The sequence below is a fragment of the Melanostigma gelatinosum genome (assembly GCF_949748355.1).
Source record: "Melanostigma gelatinosum genome assembly, chromosome: 13".
Taxonomy (NCBI): domain Eukaryota; kingdom Metazoa; phylum Chordata; class Actinopteri; order Perciformes; family Zoarcidae; genus Melanostigma; species Melanostigma gelatinosum.
The window spans coordinates 10,427,885-10,455,616 of record NC_136646.1 but is presented as its reverse complement, the minus strand read 5'-3'; the positions used below and the strand labels follow the sequence as shown (position 1 = coordinate 10,455,616).

General features: G+C 45.6%; 3 protein-coding genes across 5 annotated transcripts; 2 read left to right on the top strand and 1 right to left on the bottom strand.

Annotated features, from left to right (window-relative positions):
- Nucleotides 1-65: 65 nt before the first annotated feature.
- On the top strand, nt 66-12,344 carry LOC306786763 (transmembrane protein 184B-like). Of its 2 annotated transcripts, XM_079281610.1 has the most exons (11): nt 66-301; nt 403-477; nt 2,734-2,967; nt 5,147-5,312; nt 7,606-7,696; nt 7,827-7,902; nt 8,073-8,164; nt 8,567-8,736; nt 8,902-9,096; nt 9,413-9,439; nt 10,050-12,344. In XM_079281610.1, the coding sequence occupies exons 3-11, from the start codon at nt 2,734-2,736 to the stop codon at nt 10,277-10,279; spliced, it is 1,281 nt and encodes a 426-aa protein (XP_079137736.1). In that variant the 5' UTR covers nt 66-301; nt 403-477; the 3' UTR covers nt 10,280-12,344. The 2 variants fall into 2 exon arrangements, with proteins under 2 accessions (XP_079137736.1, XP_079137737.1); XM_079281611.1 differs by lacking the exon at nt 9,413-9,439.
- A 318-nt stretch (nt 12,345-12,662) lies between these two features.
- On the top strand, nt 12,663-19,742 carry LOC306786770 (putative ATP-dependent RNA helicase DDX17). The gene is made up of 13 exons (XM_079281625.1): nt 12,663-13,038; nt 13,203-13,362; nt 13,486-13,582; nt 13,699-13,832; nt 13,932-13,997; nt 14,151-14,292; nt 14,447-14,607; nt 14,722-14,894; nt 15,102-15,212; nt 15,444-15,505; nt 15,629-15,688; nt 18,212-18,439; nt 18,560-19,742. The coding sequence occupies exons 1-13, from the start codon at nt 12,989-12,991 to the stop codon at nt 19,012-19,014; spliced, it is 1,899 nt and encodes a 632-aa protein (XP_079137751.1). The 5' UTR covers nt 12,663-12,988; the 3' UTR covers nt 19,015-19,742.
- Nucleotides 19,743-19,877: 135 nt separating this feature from the next.
- On the bottom strand, nt 19,878-27,595 carry LOC306786760 (ADP-ribosylation factor-binding protein GGA1-like; the record flags this gene model as incomplete). Of its 2 annotated transcripts, XM_079281607.1 has the most annotated exons (17): nt 19,878-21,033; nt 21,336-21,446; nt 21,576-21,745; nt 21,830-22,059; nt 22,150-22,328; nt 22,438-22,511; nt 22,604-22,756; nt 22,859-22,972; nt 23,859-23,940; nt 24,219-24,356; nt 24,762-24,842; nt 24,998-25,098; nt 25,255-25,378; nt 25,489-25,587; nt 25,937-26,012; nt 26,254-26,338; nt 27,553-27,595. In XM_079281607.1, the coding sequence occupies 17 exons, from the start codon at nt 27,593-27,595 to the stop codon at nt 20,923-20,925; spliced, it is 1,971 nt and encodes a 656-aa protein (XP_079137733.1). In that variant the 3' UTR covers nt 19,878-20,922. The 2 variants fall into 2 exon arrangements, 1 of the variants encoding a protein (XP_079137733.1); XR_013772502.1 differs by lacking the exon at nt 19,878-21,033 and having other exon boundaries at nt 21,338-21,446; nt 21,576-21,680.
- Nucleotides 27,596-27,732: the final 137 nt, after the last annotated feature.

Here is a 27,732-nt window from a genome sequence, read left to right as displayed (position 1 = left end):
AACAGCGGAGTTTTTCGGTGGCAGCTGCTGCTGGTTCAGTGAACTGCAGATGGTGATGTGGCGGACATAACGGAACGGTGTCTCCATCAGCTTTGGACGGGAAATGGCGAGATAAACATTCACCGACATGTTAATGTTGTAGTCGAGTGTGTCGCTTCTTAAGAGCGGGATATATTGCTTTGTTTAGACTTTACGGGGAGAAGCAACCGCAAAGCCAGCGCCAGGCTCGGAGGGCTAGCTAGCGTTAGCTCCGCGCAGTTCACGCACAGCTGCAGACACTTGCCAGCTTTAGAAAAAAGAGGCACGTTTCTGTGGCGCAAACTATAATGCGGTGATAAGATGAGTGGATGGCTGTCGTCTGAATATTAACGCTCGGTCAATTCACGTTTTCGTCTCTCAAAGGTTTGCAGTCGACTTGCGACGATGAGCTAAAGTGATGCTGTGATTGAAACCAGCGCAGATCAAGCAGCAGATGAGGTACGTAAAGCAGCAGGATGGAGTCGTGAGCGCTGAACAGCAGCTACCATTTTATTTCAGCTTAGCGTGTTTTTCTCAACACACAGGCTGTTTTAAGTATAATAATCACTGCTGAGGTAAATGTTGTCCCTGCAGGATTTTTCCTTTTTATATATGTCGTCACCGATTTTTCGGCTGCGCGTGCATCTCTGAGGGTTGAGCGCTGGGCACCCTGCTCTAATGGCTCCACTTAGAGCCTTTTACAACGAGATGCGGTCACTGTAAAGTAGTGATCTCCAGTGCCTCTTGATTGAACACGACCTCAATGGCCGGATGCTTTACGGTCTGTTTCAGGCAGGCCTGAGGACGTGTGATGGCCTGTCACAGACACTGCTGACTCTATTCAGGTCAAAGTACAATGCATGTTTTCATACCCACCCACGGGTGCAGTCAGCAGGATTGTGAGTTATCTCTTTCTCTTGTCTGTGGCCCACTGGGAAGCGCCGAGCGTTGTTGTTGTTGATGCGAATGGTGCTCTTATAGGCTACGATGAGCACAGACCTGACCTGTTTTTGCATGCATCCAACCATGATAGGTAAATACATAAGTGCATGCATAAATACCATGATAAATGGTAAGAACCTCTCCTCAATAACAGTATCTGTTTGGACACAGCTGTTAAATAGTCTGCTCAATGTTGATCACATTGAAATGCATTCCTTTGGAATGGCAAACTGGAACTGTCTGCTAAGTCTTTTGACGAAGTGCATTGTGATTAATAATGTAATGAATGAAGTATGATACGGCCCAGCCCTTAATTACACCAATTTAAAGAAACTAATATTAATACATTTTTTGTGTGTGTGTGTGTGTGTGTTTGAGGCTTTGGCAAGCAGCATGTGTCACCCATAACCATGTTGAGTGACAGTCTATATTTAGCTGGTGCACAGGGGTTTGAAAGTCATTGTTTTCCCTGAAAATCAGATTTCCGCCTTCCTGGAATCCACCCCAAGACATTAGCGTAGCTGGAGAGATGAGGGTATGAGATATCGGTATTGATTTGATCACGCGGGTGGTGGAGCGGCTTTCTGGATGCTTTTGATGTCGTCTGCTCCAGCCTTGTTTTCATTTGTCCAAATCAGTGCGGCGTAATCATGTGATGACTTGTTTTATTTTCCCCTTCTTATGAATCCTTTTTTGAAATTCAGAGATATGGGGATTTACCAGTGGGAGTGAAATCCTCCCATTCTGCTGATGTGGCAGAAATACAGCGTTAGTGTTTGGGTTGATACAGTATAAAAGTTAGCTTAGTTTTTTTGACAATGAATGTTGAGAAAAAGTGAAGCAGAAATATGCTGAAAGCCACTCGACAAAACTTATCAGACTCAATTCACAAACTGTGTGAGCATAAATCGGTGCTGGAACGGTGCGTAGTGGGGACGCATTAATGATGAACGCCGGGCTTTCTTCCAAAGATAACGAAACTAAATGCATAGCATATTAAAACGGCATGACAGTTAGTGTACTAATGCATTTGTTGTACATTTAATGTTACATTTGAGTGCATAAGAATATCCATATTGAAAAGGCCAACGTTCAGTCGTGAAATTATTTTTGCTTCTTTTGATTTAGGGGCAATGCTAGTCTCTTAGAACAAACGTATTTCCGTATCTGGAGAAATGGGGGCGTGGCACTATGCTGACTCCTGTTTAATTTAGAATGATTCTGATTCACTAACATACGCACGCAGAGGTAAGGGCAAAATTGTCCGGTCCACATGTGTGATGAATCCAACAGAAATTTAGCATGGGCACATATTTTGTGTGCAAATATATTTCTCGGTATTGTCTCCCATCTTTCTCAGCTCCAGCTCTGGTCTCTTTTTTTGTCATAAAGTAAAGATTTGTGTAGAACAGAAACACCGTTATCCATCTTAGGCAGGATACATTTGCATGAGGTTACATACATTAAACAATTGTTTTACTCTGTTCCAGCTTTAGGTCAACACATCTTCTCTTATTGCAGCATCTACCTACGGCCACACGCCTCAATCTCCTGAGTCTCTGATTTGTGGGAAAGTGTTTCATTGCTCTGAAGACGGACATTTTTTAGTATTTAGCATCACTTCTGGCTACTCTGTTGTTCTTCCTCCCTCAGCAAAGCACAGGGAGAAATTGGGTCAGCAGCTTTGAGCTTATTGCTGTCACACTGATTTGCTATGTTTGAGTGATTCTCGATTCTTGATTTAAGTCTCGTATACATCCTTTCCTCACACAGATGGGTCCACTTTGGCAGCGAGACCTCACCCTGGCAGAGAGGTTGGGGAATGACTCTCCTGTCGGCTTCGCCCCGGGGCCCCCAGCCACGGCGGCCCCGCAGCAATCCAACACCTCCTGGGTGCCAGAAGCACCGGTGGTCACACCACAAGAGACAATTTTCCTCATGACCGCCACTGCCCAGACCATCTCTGGGTTTTTCGTGTGGACAGCTCTTCTGATCACATGCCACCAGGTAAGGATGCAGAAGACACCCCATTGCCAAGTCTTATTGAAATGAATGCAGCCTTTTATTTTATTTATCAGTGGGAACACAGCATTAGTATCCTATCTGCTTGGTGTGGTAGCTTCTGTTTTCATGTCTTTGCCCAGAGTTAAACTTGAGCACTTGGATAAAACTAATCTCGCTCATGGTCTTTCAGGTCCACCCACCTTTCTGCCTCTTTTTCTTTACCCTTCATGTAAGGGAGGTAGGTTTGTTGAGTACAAATGGCTCCTCGTAAGCAAAAAAAACAAACCGTTGACGCATTCACACCCAGGAGTATTTTTCCACGAGTATCTGTTAATCTAAGGCCATATGCACGCTCACACACTAAACGCATGCATGCTGTTAAACGTTTCCCATCCTGTGGGGAGAAAGCTTCACATTTTCCATGTAGCTGGTCCACACTACTTGTTGCACATTGGTTTAACACTGAGCATGCACATTTATGCTTCAGACACATTAAGTGTTTAAGTGAATGGAACCTATAAAACCTTTTCAAATTCAAAAAACAGTTTTCAGGGAAGTTAGCACATCTTCAGCATTAAGATGTTTGCAGTTTGATTGACCGAGGGTTGATTATTCCCCCTGAAACACAACTAACATGTGCCAGATACCTCGGGTAGCCATAGGAGGGTGCGCGGTTTGTCTGAAGCTTCTAGAAGAATCTACAATAGGGTTAGAAAATGTCGACTACGGGTGGATGATGTGAGGAAAAGCTACAAGAGAATCAAGTTGTAAGGGACATACTTTAATTTCCTGTGTTTTCACAGAGAGCAGAGTGTTGACAATCTCTGGAGTTGGAGGTGTTTGTTTCGTGATAGTGGTGCAGATAAGTGCACAAGTCCTGTTTGCCTTGTTTGTGTCAGTTTATCAGCCCCCATGTAACACAGACGTTTATTACTAAACGTACCTTTTATGTGCGTGAGCTGGACTTTACCCCGAGGCACAGGTTAATGATTCGGCCTCTATTGTTCTTCACATACAGGCTTAAAGAAGAGCCCTCTGTCACTCTGGCAACAAGTGCTGCTAGCTCGACCTCGACATGAAAGAGACGGGGATGTGTGTGTGCGTGTGTGTGTGTGTGTGGAGGGTCACCTAGCAACAAGCCCTGTGTGAGCGGAGTGCACTGTCCCGCTTGGCGTATTGTCGCCCACTGTTTGTTATGCTACCAAAGGTGTGTGTCTGTTTACAGACCTGGAAAGGTGATCGGTGCGACATTGTGTAAGTGGAGAGGAGCCGGATGAAGCAGACAGAGGCGCCCGCCCGCTCTTTCCTGCCGTCTGCTGCTCTCAATAGGAGTGATAAAAGCTCAGTGTCAGTTACCCGGAACAGCCCATGTGTCAGCGCACGCACGCAAACACACACCTTCCACACTCGCAGCGCTCCAGTGTCCGACTAAAGCAAATGTAAACCGGCTGTACTCTGACCTGCTCAGACACACTAGAGCTCGGCATGCAGGTTCCATGAGGTAGCAGTTAGTTTCTGATTTAAACCCGTTTATCCACCACGTCAGGATTTGTTTATGTCCTTCAATTAAACATCTTACTTAAAAGCCACCAGCACAAGGGAATAAACAGGAAGAGTAACGAGAGTTAAATAAATGATGTTCCTTCACTCTTTCACCCATCGACACTCACACATTCCACATGCACCCACATCCCCTCACATGGTTTCACCCAGTGAGCCTTGAGGACAGTTTGGACTGAGCATACAGGAAATGTAGCAGGACACATGAGTACATGAGTCCCAAAATATACAGACCCACAGAAAAGACCTCCCCCGACTTTCCACAGAGCACGTTCAAGACGTCAAGCACAGGTGCAACACGGGTACATTTAACAAACGCATGTATGACGCTCAGGTATTTTACAAAAAGGGCAACCCCTCCACGCATATTTGAGTCAACCTTTGGCAAGAAAGTGTTTGTTACCAAGGCACCATGTTAAACCCTCCACTGTAAATCTCCTGTCCTCCTTTAGAGGGATGTCTTATACCTGTGCCTTGCCACGCTCTGCTGTTGTAGACAAGTTAAAAGTGAATACCTGCTGTTTTTTTTTATTGCTTATCCCGGTTAGATAATGGTGTCTTTCATCATTGTATGTTCTTAGATTTCAGACCTTTTTTTTGTTTTTCTTCTTTCTCTTTTTAGATCTACATGCACCTGCGTTACTACAGCTCTCCAAACGAGCAGAGGCACATAGTTAGGATCCTCTTCATAGTCCCCATCTATGCCTTCGACTCCTGGCTCAGCCTCCTGTTCTTCACCAATGAGGAGTATTATGTGTACTTTGACACAGTCCGAGACTGCTACGAAGGTGAGTGGATGGAGGAACGCAGTGCAATGCGCCGCCACACTAGCAAGTTGTGCCGCAGGCTGTATTTAGTGCTGCCATATTTGGCAAAGAGCAGAACATCCACCGCTGTGTGTGTGTGTGTGTGTGTGTGTGTCTTGACTCCCAGCAGAAAGAAGGGTGTGAGAATGAACGTGTTGCGATGCCCCAGTGGCAGATGGCCTTTGCAGTGTCTTCATTTACAAAGGTTGTCCTCGTGTCTCCGTGGCCTCTCGGGCTTGCATGGGGAGGGGGGAAACCTGTTTCCTAGCAACTGCAGGAAAACGAGCAAATCCTCGAAGACTTTGAAATGGCAACTCACTCGATGAGCAGATATATCGCAAGCTTGTTCTTTTTTTTCCATCCCTCACGGTGCCCATTAAGTGTTTTTAGAACAATTAAGAATAAAACAAGCAATTATATATCATACTGTGGTTATGTTTGAGGCAATTTGCTTTTAGTGTCCCATCATCACATCGGCTTCATCAGGATAATTGCCCGAGCGTGCTTTTAGTGCAGAAACTAGCAGTTGATCGACAGGAAGGCAGAAACCTGCCTCAAGCCTCTCATTTGCGTGAACTGCTGGCTGTTATTTTCCTATCATCTTATATTTTAAACAATACATTTTTTCATCATAAACAGACATGTTTAGTACTGCTGCTGTTAATAGCATAGGCACAACTTGTGCCAGGATCTACTGCAGGTAAAAAGTAACATATACACACTGTTATACTCTACACACTCATGCTGTCTCTGCATCGCCAGCTCACTCAGCTACCAGGTGACTAGTATGAGTTCATAAACACCTTAAAATGTACTTTGAGTTCAGGCCTAATGGCCACACCTTTGCACAAATACTTTGCACCTTTATGGTTGAAAAGCTGCACTTCTGGGGCCATTATGTGCCGGTTACAGTACTACTATACCTCCTCTTATTTCTCTTGGGGAGTGGATCACAATCCAGTAGATATTACAGAATGAATAATGTATGAAAGTGGAGGTTACTGTTTATGCTGTTGGATATGTAAGTCACAGACAACTATCTTTACAGAGGCACAGTATTGACTTGGAGAGCTTACACGTCTAGATTAAGACATGTATATGTTGTTGCTCTCATTGAGTAACACTCGTGGATATTTATGCTCAAGCTAAAAGCAGTGAAAGTACACTTTTAGTTCTGCAACATGAACAAAGCCAGCACTGTGCTGACTGGCTCCTGGCAGGGTTGCCTGTGTGCTACAGGCTCACCTTGAAAACTGAGCCTCTTTAAACAGCAGCGAGAGCGGAGGCAGTGGGTTAACCCTTAAATTAGCCTGAGAACACCTGGGGCAGCAGACGAGAAAACACTGCGCTCGCTCAGGGACTCCAATTACTGGGATCAGTGTGTGTGTGTTGTTCAGTCAGGTTTATTTAAATTATATATGACTTCTTAATAAAGTGTCCAATAGAGTATAAGTGTTTGAAGAATAGCCTGTGAATTATTGACCAGTACGCCGGCTGTGACGTGTCTGTGTACTGTAAAGCTGTGTGCTTTCTAGGGACTACTTTATGTTGGCGTCATTACATTTATGAATCGGCAGCACTGACCACAGACGCTTCAGAAGCAACCAGTGTAGCTGTCTGCATCGATGGAAGACCAACACAAAACATCAACATAATCCAATGTGATTTGTATCTTTTATTGGTTATGCAACACCGTACATGATGTCATAGAGTTCTATTCAACAGCGTCTCCACAGGCGTCCCGTTCTCACGCGGCTTCACCTCTGCTCTCGGCATTGGGGAACTATACCTCACAATTACGCTTCGGCTTATACCTCACTCACAACATTACACACTCGTCTCTGAAGCCGGCTGATTGGGGGGTGACTCACCTTTCTGCCTGGAAGTGGCACGCTCAGCAGTTCTGGAACAAAATCTGCAAAACCTAATCACCACGGAGCGTTGACGACACTGTGTGACTAACCGACCGCTGCTGTGACTGCTTTTTGGAGGCTGTTAGAAATGTCCAGTGTTTCCAAAGACCCACGTCAGCAACTTTGACATGATATTTTTGTAAAACCTTGGTATAGATGCATTTAGGTTCGGGGTCTCTGCTCCGTTACTGTTTAACCGATCTGAGGCCCAAATTACCTTCAGGTCTTCACCTGCTAGAGCGAGTTGCTCAAGATCGGTTCGTCCTCTACTGTCCAACAAACAAACGGGCTGTGAATCTGGGAGTGATGTCACAGACACTAGTGATCGCCCTAATTCTTTTTCAATGTGTGACGCTCTTCAGCCTTTGTCATCTACAACTTCCTGAGTCTGTGTTACGAGTATCTGGGAGGAGAGAGCGCCATCATGGCTGAGATCAGAGGGAAACCCATTGAGTAAGTGCTCTCCTCTTCCCTCTTTTGATTCCACTCTCCTTCCTGCTAATTAGCCTCTTTATTGATAGTCATTTCATGTTAAAGTCGCTTGTCTACTTCTACGACGATGTTGACCTTTCCTCCCCTTTAGGTCGAGCTGTGTGTATGGGACCTGCTGTCTGTGGGGAAAGACGTACTCCATTGGTTTCCTCAGGTTTTGCAAACAGGTACCGATCACTCTCTTGACTCTCTCCTTGAATATCTCCTTGAGAATTGCTCGTTTTCAGAAGCGTCACACTCAGTTTTTGACATTTTGATGAAGACTATGAGCGCGTGGGGCTTTTACTGACCTGCTGTGACTCTATTGTTTCTTTTCCTCTCACTCTTGCTTCTTCAGGCCACTCTCCAGTTCTGCGTGGTGAAACCCCTGATGGCAGTGATCACCGTCATTCTGCAGGCCTTCGGGAAATACAAAGATGGAGACTTTAAGTAAGTTTCCACATTCACAGCAGAGGCTTCTTCGTGAGTCGTGATCTATTGTGTTCCGACTTGTCGTGTCGCACTGCTGTGGACGCCGACCAACCTCAGCGAAAGGTTTTGTCAGACCACAATGGCTGAGCAGCAATCCAGAGAAGTTATATTATTAATGAGTAACTCCCTAACGAGGGCCTGTAAAAACAGAAAGCATCAGGAGTGCTGCTCCACAGTAAAGCTTCATGTAAATTTCATCATCCTACACAATGAAGAGCTGCATCTTCTCCAGAGCTGAGACACTCAATGGTTTTAACTCTTTGCCCAAATGAGAAACCTGCCTTGTGTAGGTTCACGTTGATTGTGAGTCCGCTTTACGTCTTGTGTGTCACAGCTAACGCACATTCTTTCTTCCTCCAGCGTGGCTAGTGGCTACCTGTACGTGACCATCATCTACAACGTCTCCGTCAGCCTGTCGCTCTACGCTCTCTTCCTCTTCTACTTCGCCACGCGTGAACTGCTCGTCCCCTACAACCCCATGCTCAAGTTCGTCATGGTCAAATCAGTCATCTTTCTCTCCTTCTGGCAAGGTAAGAGCTCCGCCTTCTCAACACAGAGCAGCCCGTAGAGGTGTGTTCCTATCAACATATTGGGAATGTCCGAGAGGTTGACAGACAGAAAAAGCATAATTGCATACTGCAGCCCTTTTTTATTTTCCTGTTCTCTCTCCGCTGTCTCTCTTCGGTGTGATTCAGGCATGCTGCTGGCCATCCTGGAGAAGTGCGGCGCCATCCCTCAGATCACCTCGGCGGACTTCTCCGTGGGCGAGGGAACGGTTGCCGCTGGTTACCAAAACTTCATCGTCTGCATTGAGATGTTCTTCGCTGCCGTTGCTCTGCGCCATGCCTTCACTTACAAGGTCTACATGGATAAAAGACTGGATTCGTACGGTAAGGGAGGCGTTAAGAGGCTGGTGTGAGATCAGAGCATTAAAGCTGAATATATAGATGAAGAGGTGTAGTATAGCATTATAATCGGTCTGCTCTGAATGTGAATGGTCCTCGACATGGACTTGATTTCTGCAGTCTGATGTGACTCTTTGTTTCCCAACCTATTTTACTTTGATTCCTCTCTCTCTATATATGTTGAGTCTTTCTCTTCTCTTCTGCTTTCTCTTCATTTTCATCCTGACTTTCTTGTGTTCTTTGTCTCTCTTTGTCTCCTTTTTTCTCTCCCTCTCTCTCCTTCACTGTGCTGCGCTGAAAGGCTCCTTTCCTATCTATGGACAGTACGGTAGGTCTGATGTTCGCTGTGTTTCGTCTGCATCTACCACATCTTTGTCCCCAGAAGTGCTTTTTCTTTGCCCGTTGGTGTTTGAATGTGGTTGAATGTCCATTACTGTAACATTGTTTTCAGTTCAGCATGAGTTCAGTTTGCTCATTTCAAACCGTGGCTGTCTTGTTCTGTTTCTTTATGTTGATTTTGCAGCCGGTGACGTCAGTCCTTGAGCATTTTGCTTGTCTGTGTTCCTACCCGAGGCTCAGTGGTCCCCTCTGATTCTCTCTCTCCCCCAGCAGTGAAACATTAGTGTAACCTGGTGTTAAATCATCACCTGCCTCGTGGTATATTGCCTTTTATATGTCATAAAATGTGCATTCATCTTGACCTCCAGTATTATCATACTAACTACAGTTGCATTATCATATAACATGCCTGTCTCTGGCATTCAGGGAACACAATTATGTTTTTGGGTAAAATAAAGAAGAATTCCCTTGACAGTTGGAAGGAAACACAGCCGCGCAATTTTCTCACTCATCGTCCGTCACTTTCATATCTCCCTCCTTGTCCACTTCTGTGTCTCTTTATTGATATTCCAACCTCTCCGCCCCCCCCTCTCCTCCAGGCCGCTGTGCCCCAATGAAGAGCATCTCTAGCAGCCTGAAGGAGACCATGAACCCAGGGGACATGGTCCAGGATGCCATCCACAACTTCTCCCCGGCTTATCAGCAGTACACCCAGCAGTCCACACTGGAGCGAAGTGGGGGGCCACCCTTCTCCCGCAGCCACAGTAACCTCAGCACCCACGGGGACAACGAAAAGACCCTGCTGCTCAGCTCTGACGACGAGTTCTGAGACTCAAACACACACTCGCCCTGCTCCCGTAGCCCATGTTGGATTCTTATCACCAGTGTGAGAAGAATCAGATCTTTTTGTTGGTACCTTAACATGGAAGAACAGATTCAGTTTTGTTTTTATTTTATATTTAGACAACAATGAAAAGATCAGATTTATCTCAGATTTATAAAACCATCGGTACCAGACTGTGGCAAGGGATGGAGGGTTTTTACACGGAAAGGGGTAATAAGAGGTTGGAGAAGTCAGAGAGAAGTCCAGATGTTCAGACAGACATTAGATGTATTAACTGGTTATTAAATAGTCAGTTGTCATTTGTGTTGATGTCATAGGAGCCATTACTGACAGAACATGGTACAAATAACCGTGCCTGCATACAGCGTCCTTATGATGCACTTCAAACACCACAGCAGAAATACATAAAGATATGACAGAGCAAATAAGTGCCATCTACATCTGAAACACATGGCCTCAGTTTTCATATTAACCCCTCTGCCAGTTCTGCCTCTTACTGAATCATTGCCAAATAGGAGTACAATGTGCTCCAGTCAATGAGACGCACTGTCTTAATTTAGAGTTGATTTATAGTCACGCAAAGCTACGGAGCCTTTGAATTGGCTTGATTTAATATATAAGAATTTAATCACGTTTCTTATTTAAATGTTGTATGACCTCGAAGGTGTAACTCATTTAAAGAGTAGTTTGTTGGAAGATTGTTATTCCAGAAAACGTTATGAATATTCTGTTTGTTTTCATTTTGTTATGGGTTCATATGAGCCAGTGACTCAAAGGTGTAATCGCATGACTCCGGCTGTTGGCTCTGTGTGCAATGTTGCTGTTTGTGGAGCACCGAGCGGGAGCAGCTGTAGGAGGGATGTTAGTGCGGGCAGGGCGACTGACGCCCACACAGATTACTGAAGAAGCAGCAGCGCTTCCCAGCTGTGATGTGCTGCGGATTGTACCTAATCCCATAATTAAATCCAGCACAGATCAGTCCTGCCTCTGCTGGTGTTGTTTATAAGGGAATCGCTGCTATAGCAGCAGTGAGTTAGTCAGGACAGACAGATAAGGCCGTTCAAAGAGTCTCAGTGCAGACAGGGCTTTAAATTAGACTCACCTAGAAAAGGAATATATGGGCATTAAAATAATGTATGCAAGCTGCACATAGACTGGTTCAGAAGCACACTATAGCAGTGATGCATGGTGGGAAAAATAAATCCTCAAGTGAGTCAGAACCTTCAGGTCTGCCCGTCATCCTCTGGTTCCCATTGGTAGAGTTAATTGTTAATCAACTGATGTTGACTATGCGTTTCAGCAGGGGCCAGTATAGAAGTTGCTTGTGGTCGTGTACGTTTGATGGCAGAACACAGCAATATAAACGCTGACTAGATCTTTTGATGGGTGACTTTAGCCCCGATGCTGGCGCTAAATGTGTGATCATTGTTTTCCTCTTATGTGAAGTGCATAATACAAACTACAGATTGACTCAATTCTGTTGACTGAAAGTAAACAAACAGTGAAGTCCTTGTTTGTGATGAATGTCGTCCAAGTGAAAAATCAACTGCCAAATTGATGTGCATCCTCAAAAGAGCGCAGTCATCTTCTAAATTGCAAAATCGTGTTCAGTTAGCGGAATAATGAAAGTGTTGAAGAGTTTCCTGCTGTGACTGCTGAACTATGTCCCACTCACTGCCTTTTACTCTGCCCCGAGTTAACAGCGTGTCCAACGCAAGCATCTACATTCAAAACACTATCAAATAACAGTTTTGATACCGTGTGATTTAAAAGCTGGATATTAATCACAAAGGTGAGAATATATAACCAGGAAATATTATACCAGAAAGGAGGGGATGTTGTAAATCGAGTTAAACTCTGTGGAAGCACGGTGAGACATTCATGATGATGTAATGGCATTGCTTGGTATAGTGCTTGGGTTTAATCGATTCATTTTCATATATTCTCTTGTTTTAGTTCTGTTGTACACTTTTTAATTTGTATATTGGCAATACTATCTCTTGTTTTGATGCTATAATTGTTTCTGTTGTTGAAAAGGAAATAAAATACAAAATGCAAAATTTTTTATTTCTGCCAGGTTTTTGATCACGTCGCCTTGTAGACATCATCACAATATAACATCCAAATATTTTGTTACAATGATTTTACTTTTATGAATCACAAAATAGTGGGTGTCATCAAGAACCCCTTTTAGTATCTGATTTTACTTTCAGAAACACAGTTGATTTAAAGGGCAGGTATGAAGCGGACCAAAAGAAAAAGCACTGACGCGCCATCATATGTGGGGGCGGGGCTTCCCAAGCAGTCAGCCAATCACAGTAGCTTCCGCTCGCCCGCTGCGCGTGCGCTATGCTAACAACAACAACATAGCAGTACAGCTCTCAGTATTGTGTCAATATAACTTAGGTTTGTCTCAGAAAAGTAATTGCTTGGTGTGATATTTGACTATTCAACAAGTCTTTAAGAAAGGTTCAATTTCTTCATTCATACAGCGTTCCGTATTAACGTTACACGCCATCGTTTGCCTAAAATAAAAGCCGTGTCGGATAGAACTACGGTGGTTGTTAAGGCCTGTAACTGTAACAGTTATAGAAAAGCGAAAGCCAGGCAACTTCTTCGAGAAACGTGTCCACTGAACTAAAGGCGCCACTAAATAACCGCTTCACCCCTCATACAAGAGTGCGTGTCCGTACAATGAGAGGTTCGCACGGAGACAGAGATCGAGACCGTGGCCGTGACAGAGGGTAAGCAGCTGACTCAGTCTAGTACAGTTAGAGCTAGCCCATACCGTTAGTACCGTTATTATAAACAGGCTGTCATGCGTTTGTTGGGGTTAACAGTGTGCAGGGCGAATAGTCTAGCCCAGGACAGCTCGCTACACAATGCGTGTGTGTGTCTCATGTTGCAGCAGCCCTCGTTTCGGGTCCAGCAGAGGCGGCCCACCACCGGGTAAAAAGTTTGGGAACCCCGGGGACCGTTTACGAAAGAAGCGATGGGACCTGGACGAGCTTCCTAAATTTGAGAAGAACTTTTACGTTGAACATTCGGAAGTGCAGCGAATGAGCCAGGTATTCCTGAAACATCACAGTCTGATCTTCTGATGCATGACAAGAGGGACTCCAGAGTAACGTTATTAACAATGCTGTACCCCGGTGGTTACTGTTTGTTTTCTTCACTCTCGTGCTTTCCAGTATGATGTTGAGGAGTGTTGCAGGAAGAAAGAAATCACTGTTCGGGGTTCAGGCTGCCCAAAGCCTGTCACCAGCTTCCAGCAGGCACAGTTTCCCCGTAAGCACGTGCATGTTACAATTGTGGAACTACACGGACACTAAAAAACAAAATACTAAACTAAATCAGTTGTCTCAGAAATAACCAGAATATTTGTGTTCTGCCTCTCCATCTAGAACACGTATTGGATGTCCTGATGCAGCAGAATTTCAAGGAGCCCACAGCCATTCAGGCTCAAGGTTTCCCTCTGGCCCTGAGCGGGAGAGACATGGTGGGCATTGCTCAGACCGGCTCTGGGAAGACCTTATCGGTGAGACGCATGTCTTCCTCCAAAGATGGATGCGTAACATGCAGCAGCAACATCCACTGACCTTTCCCCTCCCTCCTTTTTCTTTCTTTCTTTCTTCAGTACCTCCTGCCTGCCATTGTGCACATCAGTCATCAGCCCTACTTGGAGCGTGGAGATGGGCCCATTGTACGTGCAGAGAAAAGGAATACACTAATCACTTCGTCCACTTCGAGATATCGGAGTTTACAACAATGATATTAAATGCCGTCTTAGCACAACATTAAAGTGTCTAATGCGCTAAACAGTGTATTGTTATGGCATTACATGTGTGCTCTGCAGTGCTTGGTCCTGGCCCCCACAAGAGAACTGGCGCAGCAGGTCCAGCAGGTGGCATGCGACTACGGAAAGTCCTCCCGCATCAAAAGCACTTGTGTGTATGGGGGGGCTCCCAAAGGACCTCAAATCAGAGACCTGGAGAGAGGTAGGGCGGATTAACTCTTTGGATTCACACCAATTTGTGTCACATTTCTAACACATTTTTTTTTATTGTCTGAGTCAGCTGAAACAATTGTGTCCCATTGAAATCCACATTTGATGAGTCTGTGATGTACCGGTACTAAGCGTGTCTCCTTCAGGTGTTGAGATCTGCATTGCCACACCAGGTCGTCTGATTGACTTCCTTGAAGCTGGAAAGACCAACCTGCGGCGCTGCACGTACTTGGTGCTGGATGAAGCGGACCGCATGCTGGATATGGGTTTTGCGCCACAGATTCGCAAGATTATGGACCAGATCAGGGTACATTTCACAGCAGAGAAGTGTTGGCTTTGACAGCTTACGTCTTATGTTTTTGTAAGTCATTTCATTCGTCGTTACTCGTTTCTGTTTCTGTGGTTTGCTCCTCGCCCCCAGCCCGACAGACAGACCCTGATGTGGAGTGCTACGTGGCCCAAAGACGTCCGCCAGCTGGCAGAGGACTTCCTGAAAGACTACGTCCAAATCAATGTCGGAGCGCTGGAACTCAGCGCCAACCACAACATCCTTCAGATAGTTGATGTCTGTATCGAGAGTGAGAAGGAACACAAGTAAGAGGCCGGCCACATAGCAGACCTGTCGTTTCCTGCTTTGGTTTGTTACAGTTCGTTTGGTTCGTATTGTTTTAGGGCCCTCGTCCTTTGTAGTCTTCCTTTATTCATCTTGCTTTTTACTCTTTTCCTGTTTACTGCATCTCTTTCCCTTTTTTAATCCTTACTTTTATGATCGTGGCCTTTTTTTTGGCTTTCTTTCCTCAGGTTGATCCAGCTGATGGAGGAGATCATGGCTGAGAAAGAGAACAAGACCATCATCTTCGCGGAGACCAAGAAGCGATGTGACGATCTCACACGCAGGATGAGACGTGATGGGTGAGTAACGACGATGTATAACGGCAGTCGAAACAGCGTTCTATGCGGTTCGGTCTTTGCCATTTTTATGGTGCAGGATCTCATGCATTGCCATGTTAATCGCATCCGGTATCTGACCCAGAGGTTTGTGGGAACAGGTGGGCCTGCGTTTCCCTTTTTAAGAAATGTAAAATCATTGAGGTATTAACTGGTTAAATGATTTACGTTACAGCTCGCTTGTCTCTCTTCCAGGTGGCCAGCGATGTGTATTCATGGGGACAAGAGCCAGCCAGAGAGAGACTGGGTGTTATCGGGTACAACGGACACACTGACATTTGAACAACAGTGACTTTATATCCGCATTGTTTCCTTTTCTTCTCTGTTTTTTGTTCTTTCACGAAGACGATCAGCTCCTGATCATCTATTCTGTGTTGCAGAGTTCCGTAGCGGCAAAGCTCCCATCCTCATTGCTACCGACGTGGCCTCGCGTGGTTTGGGTACGTCCTGTGTGCTCAAGTGCAAACACAGTGACATGCAATATATTAGTAATAATACCAATGGTCATGATATAATGATCAGGCTCTTCACTGCATGTTTACTCACAATAGATTTATGATCAAAAGTCAATTACAAACATACAGATTACACACTTCTCAGATAAGATGTGTATCTAAGAAGTGTCTCATATTTGAAGCAGGGTTCAAGCCGCTCTGCTCTATTGAATAACATGGGAATGATGTAGAATAGTGTGAAGACGTAAGGGGTGAGTACTAGTGAAACAGCCCCTTTACAGGATGGCTATCAACCTTTTTAACCTAATTCTATGTTCATTTGTTTTCTTTTCATTTTTTCTTTTTATTTTTTTGTTTCCAAGTCTCTCCTCCGGTCAACTAGAAGCACACAGGCCCTCGGGAGCCTGCAGCCGGACCTAGGCATGACAAATCGAAAGCTGACTCGGGGAGAGAGACGGCCTGATTAAACAGTCCCAGACACAGCGCCGCTGACCTAGAACAGAGCCCACGAACAAAACTCCCCCCCTTCCAGGATACTGACTGGGGCAGAGAGGGGGGGGGGGGGTGCGAGCGTGGGGCGCTGCTGGGCTTCCAAATTTGATCCGAGGGTCGGGGGGGGGGGGGGGGGGGGGGGCTGTCAGGTGAGAGGGCGAAGAGGGGGTTATGGAGGAGGGTGGCCCTCAGCCATGCCATCATCACAGTGACGCACCACACTGCTGATTGAATTAACTCAAAGACTCGGACTTAGAGACCTTTTTTTTTTTTTTAAACAAAGTTTTCAATATTTATTCTGATGGGATATGGATTAAGAAGACTTTTTCTTGACAGTCCTTGAGGAGATACATTAGCATTCCCAATAACCAACTTTGGAGAGCGGAGTTTTTAGGTCGTACTTAGGTTCTGTGGAGCCGAGATACAGTGGTGCGTTACAAGAAGACAGAGAAAGACACAACTGCCAGGAAGTGAGGGTGGAAAGCAGCCCAAGCCCGGGCTGAACTGCCCCCTGATGCCACCCCCCACCACTGGCTGTGCCGGCCTCTCCCTCTGCGGACGTCATGTCTGGTCCTGGCTGGCAGGAGTCCTGGCCTGGAGGAGCCACCTCTCTGTAATCGAGTTCACTCCTCTGCCTCTCTGGCCCTTCTTTCTCGCTCTCGCTCTCTCCTGCTGCTGTTTTCTCTCGCTCGGCTGTCACTTCTCTCCCTCCTTTGCTAATTCCTTAAATGTTTCCTTCTTTCTCTCTGTCCTCTACCTCTTTTTTGACCACCCAACTTCCTGTCCTGGTCTTGTGTTGTCTTCCTGTTGTTTCCTTTTAAAACCATTACTGACCCCTGTCCCCTTTTTGTCCCTTTGCCCCTCATTCCCAAATCGTTTGTCCAGCATTCAACCCCTCTTTATCTCTAAGACTCCGGACATTTATCTTTGTAAACGTCACACCGGACCACCAGTCCAGTCTGTTAATAACTCACCAGCTCTTGAGGACTCGCTAAAACCCTCCGTAAGGACGAGTACGAACTGTCAGGATTCAAATTCCCCGGCAGACCTCACTCTCACAAAACATCCACATGGCTTCTCCTTAGTGTCTGTTTCTCGTTACGAAACTTGAAAAGCTCGGCTCGTTGACCTCACTGCCATTGGTGGCATTTTGAAACGAGCCACACCAATCAAAGACCGTCAAAGCCTTTTAGAGAATCTACCACTTCCCCCGCTCTACATCGCGATCACAAGTTCTTTGTCACTGCCACATGGTGGGAGAGAAGGGACTGCTCTCCTCCTACCCCTGCAGACCTCCCAGGACTGGGGATGGGTAGGGGGGACAGAGGGGTCACTTTATAAGCCATCCCTAAATCCCTGATTCAGGGTAAGTACTGTACTTCAACCACCCCCCCCCCCCCCCTCCTTCCCCATATTTGTCCTCCGCCAGCCTTCGTCGTTATGTTTCCAAATCAAGACTCGTCTCTAATAACAGCAGTGTTTTCGGAGCCCTTTGTCAACTGTAATGAGAAACAGACCTCTAATTTGTTTCATTTGGTCCCTTTAGACTACTGGATCTGTCTTTTACACAAGGATCCCCTGTAGGGTGACTTGCCTCGTTTTACAATTTCACTTCATATTCTTCATCAAACCGCAAACTTTTTCATCACTTAATACAGCTGATATGTACCTTTGGCCACACATAGCTTATTTGCACTAGTTTATTGCTACGCTAGATAAGTGAGCTCTGTGGTGTAATTAGCATGGTAAGTAAATTAATTTTCTAATTGTGTATCGTACAAGTAGTCGATGATTTAACAGGTAAGTGGTGGAAGCTTTCAGAGGACGCTGGGTATTGATGGGTCTTGCAGGTATTGTCTGTCTGAATGTTCCCTTTTGTTAAAAGCACGGAGCTTAAAATTCACCAATGGAGTACATTTTCTCAACCAGTGTTGGTTTTGTTCTGACTTTGTGCTCTTTGTCTTTTCCGTCCCCGTAACTGATCCCATCACACCGACCACTGACTCAAATGTCAAGATGTGGAGGATGTCAAATTTGTCATCAACTACGACTATCCCAACTCGTCGGAGGACTACATCCATCGCATTGGCCGCACGGCCCGCAGCACCAACAAAGGCACCGCCTACACCTTCTTCACCCCGGGGAACCTCCGCCAGGCCCGCGAGCTGATCCGGGTGCTGGAGGAGGCCCGACAGGCCATCAATCCCAAACTGCTGCAGCTGGTGGATACTGGACGGGGAGGAGGTGAGGGGCACTTCCTGCTGGATTACATCACTATATACTTTATATGGTGGCGAAATAATTTAGCTCCTGAGATCTCACAGCCAAAGAGGAATACTTTTTTTTAATTTTTTTTATCTCCAGGTGGCCGTCCTCGTTTTCGCAGTGGCTCCACTTCAAACAATCCCAACCTGATGTACCAGGACCAGTGTGACCGGCGAATGCTCTCTGGGGGTGGGGGCGGCGGCAGCGCCAAGGACAGCCGCGGCAGCAGGCGAGATGGCTGCAGAGGACGCAGCCGGGACGGGGAACGCTCCTCCTCCTCATCTTCCTCCTCTTACAGAGATCGCAGCAGCAGGGACGGAGGGCGCAGCAATGGCTCCAGCTCCAACGACCAGTACAAGGACAACAACAACAGCAGTAGCAGCACTCAGTACAGCAGCTCCAGGAGCGGCTCTGGAGCGGAGCAGGCCCCGCCTTCTTCGTCGGGCCCCCAGCCTCTAATGCCCAAGCAGTTCAATCCTCCCCAGCCCATGATGGGCCTGATGGGGGACCAGTTTGCTCCTCCACTGCCGCCCCCTCCATCAGGCAGAAAGTAATGTAATCTGTGAGTCGGTCACACACACACACGGTCACAATCGGTGACAAAAGACGTTTGATTTTGGAGGCTCGACCACTGCAACATCAACATCACAGTTATGAGCTTGTTTAGGTTGCAACACATCAGTGCGCTGTGCTTTTAGAATCCTTCAACATCAAGACGTTATATTATTTAGACTGATTTAATTATTTAGTTTGACGAAGTTTGTTATGATGGTCTTGGGAAAAAAGGTCTTTGTATAAACTGTCTGTATTTGTATTGTGCGCCGATAGGATTTGTGGAGTAATCTGATTTCCCGTGTACGGTAGGTGTTCTTTTTTTGTATAAAGGCTCGTTTCTGTTTTAGGCTCAATATCTTTATTTTTGTGTTGAAGAGTTTGTGAGCCACGAGATCAGTGTGAGTAGATGGAGTAGCATGAAGATTTTGGTGTTGCTCGAGCACAATGAGGGTTAAAAACAGATTTTTCCAGAATGGGATTTCTTTCTCTTGATTTTTTTGTTTCATTATTTATATGAATATTCATTTTGTCCTGATAGAGGCAGCTGTGCAGGGGCTTTGTGTAGCCATGGCAGCAGTGAAAGTCACATTTCTAAGTTTGTGTGTACTAACGCAGCATTCAGTTAATCACCAATGTGGGTCTTTGCAGCAATGATGTTTGAGAGTTTCCTAGCAAATGCTAAGCTAAATGCTATCATGTTTACAGTTTAATAAAGCTCTTCAATGTATCAAGGTGTGGTCTGTAAATCATTGACACTAAATCACAGAGGCTGACAGCAGCTATGGGTAGTGTACGAGTCTCCATGTGGTGAGAGGAGAAACTCGGTCACCTACAACACAATGAACAGGCCTCCAGGTCACCAAGAAAAATCCTTTATTACCCATTTGGAATATTTCACCAGAATTATGCTCTTGCACAAGTCAAATGTACATAACAGGACTGCCATCATTGGTATTTACAAAGCAGTCGTATTGGAGATTAGTGCAGCGGAATGTGATTGGGAGCCTGTGGGGGGGGGGGGGGGGGCTGTGTGGGGGGGGAGTGTTGAGCGTGGCCGGCATGCATCGCACGCTGTAGAAACCAGTTGAACTTGTTCGCGGCGCTCGGAGCACCGGGCTTCCTCTCACTTTGCGCGGCGCTCCAGTTTTACCCAATAAATGCAGATTTTAAACTTAAATCACAAGCTAAATAAAGAAAAGTCAAAGATGTAACTTAGCCTGCTGAAAATGCTCTGAATATATATATATATTAAGAATTTAAGGATATCATGTAGCTGAACATCATCTCAGACACACCTAATGTGACTGGTGTGTAACAGATGAGGAAAAACAAATCCATCCAAACACACGAAAAGTTAAATAATGTTAGAACCGCCAAAACAAAAAGGCACATGTGGCAGATGATGCAGACTGTTACAGTAGATTGTTCTTTGCACAAGATGAGAAACAGACATAGCAGTACAATCAAAACATCCTCTGTGCAAATCAAAAAGTCAACTCAGTCGCTGCGAAAGGAATTACAAAATACACATCACGATTGATTAAGTATAGGTTTGTTCTGAAAACTACGATGCGCTGCGTCTATGTGATGCGCTAACGTCCTCTCTCTCTGTGTGCTGGTTTAGCAGCCATCGTCTGCCGTGTTGGAAAAGCATGCAGAGGCAACCGCTGAGTGATTCAGACCGACTTTGTGAAGTGAAAAACATCAAGCACACCCAAATGTCTGTTTAGAAACAATATGACGAGACATACACACACTAACAGCGCATGAACGTGATCAAAGAAAAGTACAACGTGTTCACAAAAGGAAAACGGGCGAACAAAGAGTGTTTGAGTTGGAGAGGTGGTTTCGGGAGGAGGCGGAGTCTGAAAGCAGAGAGTCTGTCGGGTTGTGGTTGTGTGTCAGTGCTATAGGTTCCCCCACGTCTCTGGAGGAGGAAACTGTTCTAGACTGCCGCTCTCGCTGTGCTCCTGCTCTCCCATGGTGAAGGTTAATCTGTACTGCAGCTGCACTTTCTCCTGAGACACACACAGGATGAGAGAGGTGGATTGAATCATAGTTGTAACACTCGGAGATCTTACAGCCTCTGTACTTATTGTGTTGTCAGAAGAACTACTCAGACAGAACAGGGTTAACTACAGACTCATAACAGTCTGTGACTTCCACAGTTGTCTCGACTCGTGGCAGTATACCGTAGTCATTTAAGTGTCGTTTTTGTCAAGAAATCTTAAGACCAAAACGACCAATTAAAATCGACTAAGGAGTATTTAAGGGGTATTTTTTAGCTTCATGCTTTCTTTTAAGCAACGTGTCGGCTTACCTTGTTTGGGTTTGCCAGCAGCAGGATCTGTGTGACGGCAGCAGGGGGAAGGATGGGGTTGAAAGCTGGGAGCTCCGTTCCTGATGGGGGCTGAAGCTTCACCGCCATAGACTACAGTTGATAAATGAAAACAAACATTCTTACTCGGACAGTAAATCGGTTGCAGTGGTTCAGTTTTCACAAGATTAACCGTGTATAGTCTGATGGGAGGCGAAGGCCTTGAACTTTCTTGCTGCTGACCTTCGGAGCCGTGGTCTGGAAGTCGATGTTGCCGACGGGGACGGGAGCGGATGACAACATGGAGATGATCACCACCAGCACGTCAGGCCGAGAGGGAGGCGAGTCCTGAGCAAAGTGAAAGAGAACCCGCAGACTGTGTCCGTCAAACACAGTCACAGGTAACAGACTACCTGGAGAGGGGAGGAGGAGGAGGAGAGTACATCATCTGTTCTTCCAGGTCGGGAGATGCATTCGGCCATTAAAGGTTCACTTACTGGGCTTAATGGATTCTAGCGGTACAAAAACATCAGTCAGGGGGACGTCTGCAGGCAGCGTCTCGCTGTGAGTCGGGGACATATCCAGCAACGTGGCTGCAAGGCGGGGCTGAGAGTTGGCGAGAGGTGCGGGCGGTTCAGCGGCGAAGGTTGGTATGGGGTGTGGGGTGATGTTGCACCCAGACTTGCTCTGGAGATCCCTCAGAGTTGGTTTGCACTGCTGCTTGTCCCTGAAAGCAGATAAAGGAACAATTCAATCAAACGCCTGAGGAACATTTTGAGTGTGAAGTAATGTTCGAGTGGTGTCAGTTATTAAATACCATTTGACCTGCAGGCCCTCTGGAGGCAGGGACTGCTGCATCAGCGTCTTGCCCAGCTCGTCCAGAGCGGAGCTCCCGGGTGTGGAGCCAGACGAGAGGGGCTGAGAGTAGGAGGGGGGGTCTGGACTCAGGAGGAGACTGGGTGCTGTCGGGATGTCTGTGTCTATGCTGTCAGAGGACTGGAAGTAGAAAGCATGAGAGAAATAGTGGAATAGATGTCGCGAGGATGCCTGTTAAGATGAATTTTAGTTAAAGTTGTGCGTGTTTGACAGATGAATGATAATAAACCTGGAAGGAGTCCCAGGCGGTGGAGTCCTCGGGCTGCGAGGGAGGGTTCGAGGTGTGTGTTCCTTCACTTAAACCTGTGGGATGCACAAAGAGTGGCGCTATTTAGGACTGTGTTTCAACTCCTAGAGACATATCGGTGTGTGTGTGGTGTCTGACGTGCCATTACCGAGTGACATGAGCTCGTCGTCCAGCAGACTCATCCCCATCTCTTGCGAAGGGGCGTTGAGGTTGTCTGTCGGAGTGGGGAACTCTGGGAAGGACGGCGGCGACTGCGGTGACGTGTCCAATCCTGACAGATCGAGCAGTGCCGTCCCTCCTCCTGTGAGAAACGGAGTCGAGACAGTTTATTTCAAACTGACAATTCTATAACCAATCGATTGATTACCCTGTCATGTATTCCTGTGCTCCAGCCTTCACCCACCTGTTGTCCTCTGTGTGTTTAATGTGTTGTTGCCGTTCACTATCTCCCCCTTCACCTGCTGTTTGTACTGGTTGATGACCTGCGTCAGGCTGTCGTTCGCCTGCAGGATCTCAGCTGTGGAAAGACGGGAGAAAATGCTCTGCATTGGTTTCAGTGTCGTGATATCAGTCATAAGTGACGTCTCTTCTGCTGGGCAGGAGGTGGACTCATTTAAACATCTCGTTAGAGCCATTTCTAGCCAGCTTTTATCATTTCGTATTGTTTTTATTTACCTCAATATAAATAGTAGAGCAGCACCCAGTGGTGGTTTTGGTGCTAAACCAGTGCACAGCGTCACCTGACCTCACGTCTCTGGAAGCTATTATTGAAGGCAGGTGTGCCAAAAATGAGGTGAAGAAGGTCTTCAACCGCTGCATGTTTTGGTGAGCTTGGTGGGACAAATTAGTTTATTTCGCCACTGAATTGTACCTTTTGTAAAGGCCGGTTTGTTTTGGGTTTTTGATTTTGTTTATGACGCTACAGTCAGCCAAAGCAGCTCATCTCAACATCGAGTACACCATTCAAACGACCTCGGGACCACCCGAACCACCAAGGGTCATCAAACAGTGAGTAACTTCAACAAACTAAATAACCGGACAGCGGGTTGATCGTGTGTATGTATTGTGGCATCTGTGGGCGGCTACCAATTTAGCTTCGACGCCGCAATACATCTTTCCAGCTTAGGTTAAAGGGACAACGCTCAAAAGTATTACAAACGCAAACTTTCTCCTATCAGCCAACTGCAATCATCTGTATTTTAGCCACATATGGTGTTTTTTCAATATTTTACAATGAATTGCAAATGGCAGAAAATAAAATGTAAGTCCTGGATACCAAAGACTGGGTTCAGTTGAACAAGTGAACTGTGTGCTTTTCGCGTGCTGCAGCAAATAAACAAGGAGTGATCATTCTGGGTTTTTTTCTTGATGTTTAATGACCGATGAATGAGAAGAACGCTCACCCAGAGCCTCGTCGTTGTCCTCCGTATCACTTGCCAGTCTGAACAGTGTAGGTCTCATTTTCTCACAGCGCTGGTACAGGTCCTGATCACACAAAACAATAGAGATATTTTAGCCTTTTCCCTCCAAAGTAAATGTCACAGCGGTTACTTCTTTCTATTTTACTTATTCAGTCTCTTTCAAACTCGACCAAGGCGGTAAAATAACGGTTTTCTGAAATAAGTCTGGTGGCTTTAAGAAGAGCATATTAATAGTTTTGTACGTTAATAAATTACAGTAATGGAAAGGGGCTTTAAATACTTTAAAAACAGTCTTCTCGACAGTCTAAATCTCCCGCTGATTGAAAGCATCTTTCACTTCACCGGTAGGAGTTCAGCGTTGCTCTGATTGTCGGCGGTGCCGTCATAGTCCTGCAGAAGCTGAGTCAGCAGAGCGACACTCTCGTTCACCTCCTGGATGGCGTTCACCCTCTTCGACACCTTCTCTGCTCGCTTCTGGTCCTGCAACAGAAAACAAAAAAGAAAGAGAGAAGTTCACAAACGGCACACATAGCATGGTGTCAGCACAAACAAGTGTATGAAAATGATCATACATGAAGCAAGCTGCAGAAACATCAAATAAAAACATAGCGAGGTCAGAGAGAGGCCATTCAATAAAAAGTCTCGGGAGAACACAGAGTTCATGTTACCCTGAAATCAGGACTGCCGAGTCATTCTGCCACCGACACACAAAACCCTCCAAAGCAACCGACCCCATTATCCTCACTCCGTTAATGTTCCCGCCCTGAGTGCAGCACTCTGATATTTGACTCTTTCTTATACACACACGACTTTATCTGCAGGAGGTGCAGTTAATGTAGAACAGAAGAATGTGATGTATTAAAAAGGAGTAGGAGACGGGTTTACCTCTTGGACCATTTCCTTGATGAGTTTGTTGGCAGCTTTGAGGTCCTCGGGGTGCGAACTATTCAACAGGCGAGACAGCGTCTGACAAAGCAGACAGCCAGAGATCCCGTGGTGAACAATGAGTGAACAGGCTTCGTAGGTAATGACAGCATGCGCAGTGTTGTAAGAAAGTGGCTCAGGTCATGTTGGAAAGCATCTTTCCAAAGAACTGTGATTATTAACAGACAAGTCCTCACCTTTGACTTCTCCTCATCCTCAAAGATGGCATTCTTGGGTCTGGGTGGAGGAAGGTTCAGCAGTTTGTCAGGTGGCAGCTCTGGGTCTTGTTTAATAATACCTGATTCACAAGCACAGAATATCAAAAAGAAAGACGTTAAATGCTTCTAATTATTATACATCAATGTAAAAATGTTTTAGCCATTATTACCATGTCAGTAATTTGTTTAAGATTAACCTTAAAAATGAACTTTACATTCATCTGGTGACGTCTTACCTTGTTTCTTCAGCATCTGATAGGCGTCTGAGATCTTGGCCTCATCAGGTAACCCCAACGTCCAGCTAAAGATCAACTCCAGAACCTTCTGTTTTACCGGCTCTGGTGACCGTGAGCCCAGGTACTGAGTGGAGCATTGAGGAGAACAATGAGTGAATTACACACAACAGACGTGTAAGAATAAAGCGGAAAAACATAGACGCACTCAGAGAAACACTTGGGGGAAACCCTTACCTTCGGAGAAACTACTTTGATGAGTTCATTGAGAAAACGGAACTTGCCAACTTCGCCGTGAAACCTTTTCCCGCAGCTTTTCATACACGTCTCCAGAACCTAAGCAAGAATTAGGAATGGAAAAAAAGAAACAATCTGAAAACAGATACATCGTGTTCTGAAAGGAACGTCACGTCAAACTATTCAATACATATTTAAACAAACATATTTAGGTTTGAGGACCGTTTCTTTCTGTTACATTACTGTACATTCCTGAGATGCATTCAGGAACACCGGCTCATTTGAAACCCTAACATGCACATGGGTTCTTTTTGGGGTGAAATCTGCTCAAAGTTCTTATCTTATAGCAGTGAAACATCTTCAAATCAGAAAATGTAAACAAATAAAATCCCATACGATTAGCTCACTGATTCTGACTAATCTGATCCTGGTTCAGATCTGAACTCACCAGCAGGGCCTGCATGGCCTCCCACTCCTGTGGAGACTGGATCTTGTGGGCCAGGAGCCTGGTGGCAAGCTGAGGCCTGGAACACAAGTCACAGACAAAAGTGAATGTCCAGGGCACCTGAAGTACACATGCAGGTACTGAATAAAATGTGTTCATTTGCATTGACGGTTCACTTTTAAGATGATGGATTTCATTGATTTCTAATTCAACAGGAAATCCTTCTTTGGTAGAACATCTGTCCACTACCACAGCTATGGTTTCCAGGATTTATAAACTTGAATCAACGTCAACCAGATAAATTAATGACCTCCTCTTACCCCTCCAAGTCATTGTTGAGCTGGTCACAGAAGGCGTGGATGCTGCCCCAGTCTGTGTCTCTGTTCAGTGGGTTTGTGGCTTTGTCTGAAATGTTAGCAAATGTGACATTAGACAACAGAGGTGATCGATGTTACTTCAGCATTATTGAGTTATATCAATACTGACATTCACAGTCATCTAGTGTTAAAGGTTGCGATAACTAAATTGATTTCTTTCTGAATTGACTTAACATTATTGTGAAATTAACAGTGAACATCTCTACCTGTTCAGTTATAGTTTCCGACCAACAATTATTTTGTATAAAGTTTTTTGTATCAAAATGTTATTGGAGATTCATTTTCCAATGTTATTGTAGTTTTGAAACACCTCTAAATACAATATCCCAACAAAAACTGTATAGCCTACATGAGGGTGGAGGGTTTACTGCACAGCTTGTATTTGACTGTCATGTTTGTATTATCTTAACTAGCAGTGGCTAAACTGGCAACTGAGTGCTTGTTGTTAATATGGGAGCTTCAATATTCATACCCAGCATACCTTCACCTTATAGATACAGATGTTGAGTCAAAACGCTTTAGCGTTTCACTTAACGTTGTCTTAGCACCTAAGGAAGTCCTAGTGACACCATGATTTAAAATGCATTAAGTCTCAAAACCCCAGCATGCCACCGCGCAGATAAACACAGAGACGGTGCACAAGTTTGCTGCACTTATTGTATTAGTTTGTTTCTGCACTGTACGTTTGCTCTGGTTTATGCTCTTAGATGCTTGTTTAAAAAATGAGATGCACTTATGACTTCTGGTGACTAGTAGTTATCTTGAATACCTATGTTGAGTACACTTATTGTAAGTCGCTTTAGATAAAAGCGTCTGCTAACGGTAAATGACTGTAATGTAATGTGCTAGCAGAGTGTCGCTTTAGCTAGCTTGCTGTCGCACCGTGTCATCGTCTCGTCTAGAACTTTCTTACGAGGCCATAGCTTTGCCGTAATCATAATCTAACCTATGTGACTAAAAATGGACCCCCCCCCCCCCTGTGATCTCGTAGCCCACTAACTAGTTGAGCTATCGAGCCGCAGAGCTAAAGCTCCGCCTGTCTGTATCGTGTGTTGACAGCTAGCAGGCACAGCCGCTCCGGAGCTAGGTTAGCATCCTGGACGTGGCGACAGGGTCCGAGTCCGCTCTGCTGGGACACGCGCAGAGCTGTCATCTCATCTACAACAACTCGCGGATAATAATTCGCATGTGTCCGGCTCTCTGGACGATACCTGCTCGGTACAATAAGTTTAAAACACTCACTGATAAGAGACTCCAAACTCTCCGTGTCAGGCGGCGCAGCCATCACTGCGAGATTTATGAGATGCGTCGGTCTCGCGAGGGACACACATGCACGTAGAGGCAGGAGAGACACAGAACTGGAGTATATAGAAGAGACGTTTGAACATTAGAAACAGTAACGTCAGTGCAGTGTCTGTTGAA

What these genes read in the sequence shown, in the direction of transcription:
- LOC306786763 (XM_079281610.1), top strand. Translation starts at nt 2,734, where the DNA reads ATGGGTCCACTTTGGCAGCGAGACCTCACCCTGGCAGAGAGGTTGGGG. An exon ending in AGTCCGAGACTGCTACGAAG is followed by an intron (nt 5,313 to 7,605) that starts GTGAGTGGATGG and finishes GACGCTCTTCAG; the next exon opens with CCTTTGTCATCTACAACTTC. An exon ending in TCCTATCTATGGACAGTACG is followed by an intron (nt 9,440 to 10,049) that starts GTAGGTCTGATG and finishes CCTCTCCTCCAG; the next exon opens with GCCGCTGTGCCCCAATGAAG.
- LOC306786770 (XM_079281625.1), top strand. Translation starts at nt 12,989, where the DNA reads ATGAGAGGTTCGCACGGAGACAGAGATCGAGACCGTGGCCGTGACAGA. An exon ending in CCAGCAGGCACAGTTTCCCC is followed by an intron (nt 13,583 to 13,698) that starts GTAAGCACGTGC and finishes CTCTCCATCTAG; the next exon opens with AACACGTATTGGATGTCCTG. An exon ending in GCTCTGGGAAGACCTTATCG is followed by an intron (nt 13,833 to 13,931) that starts GTGAGACGCATG and finishes TTCTTTCTTCAG; the next exon opens with TACCTCCTGCCTGCCATTGT.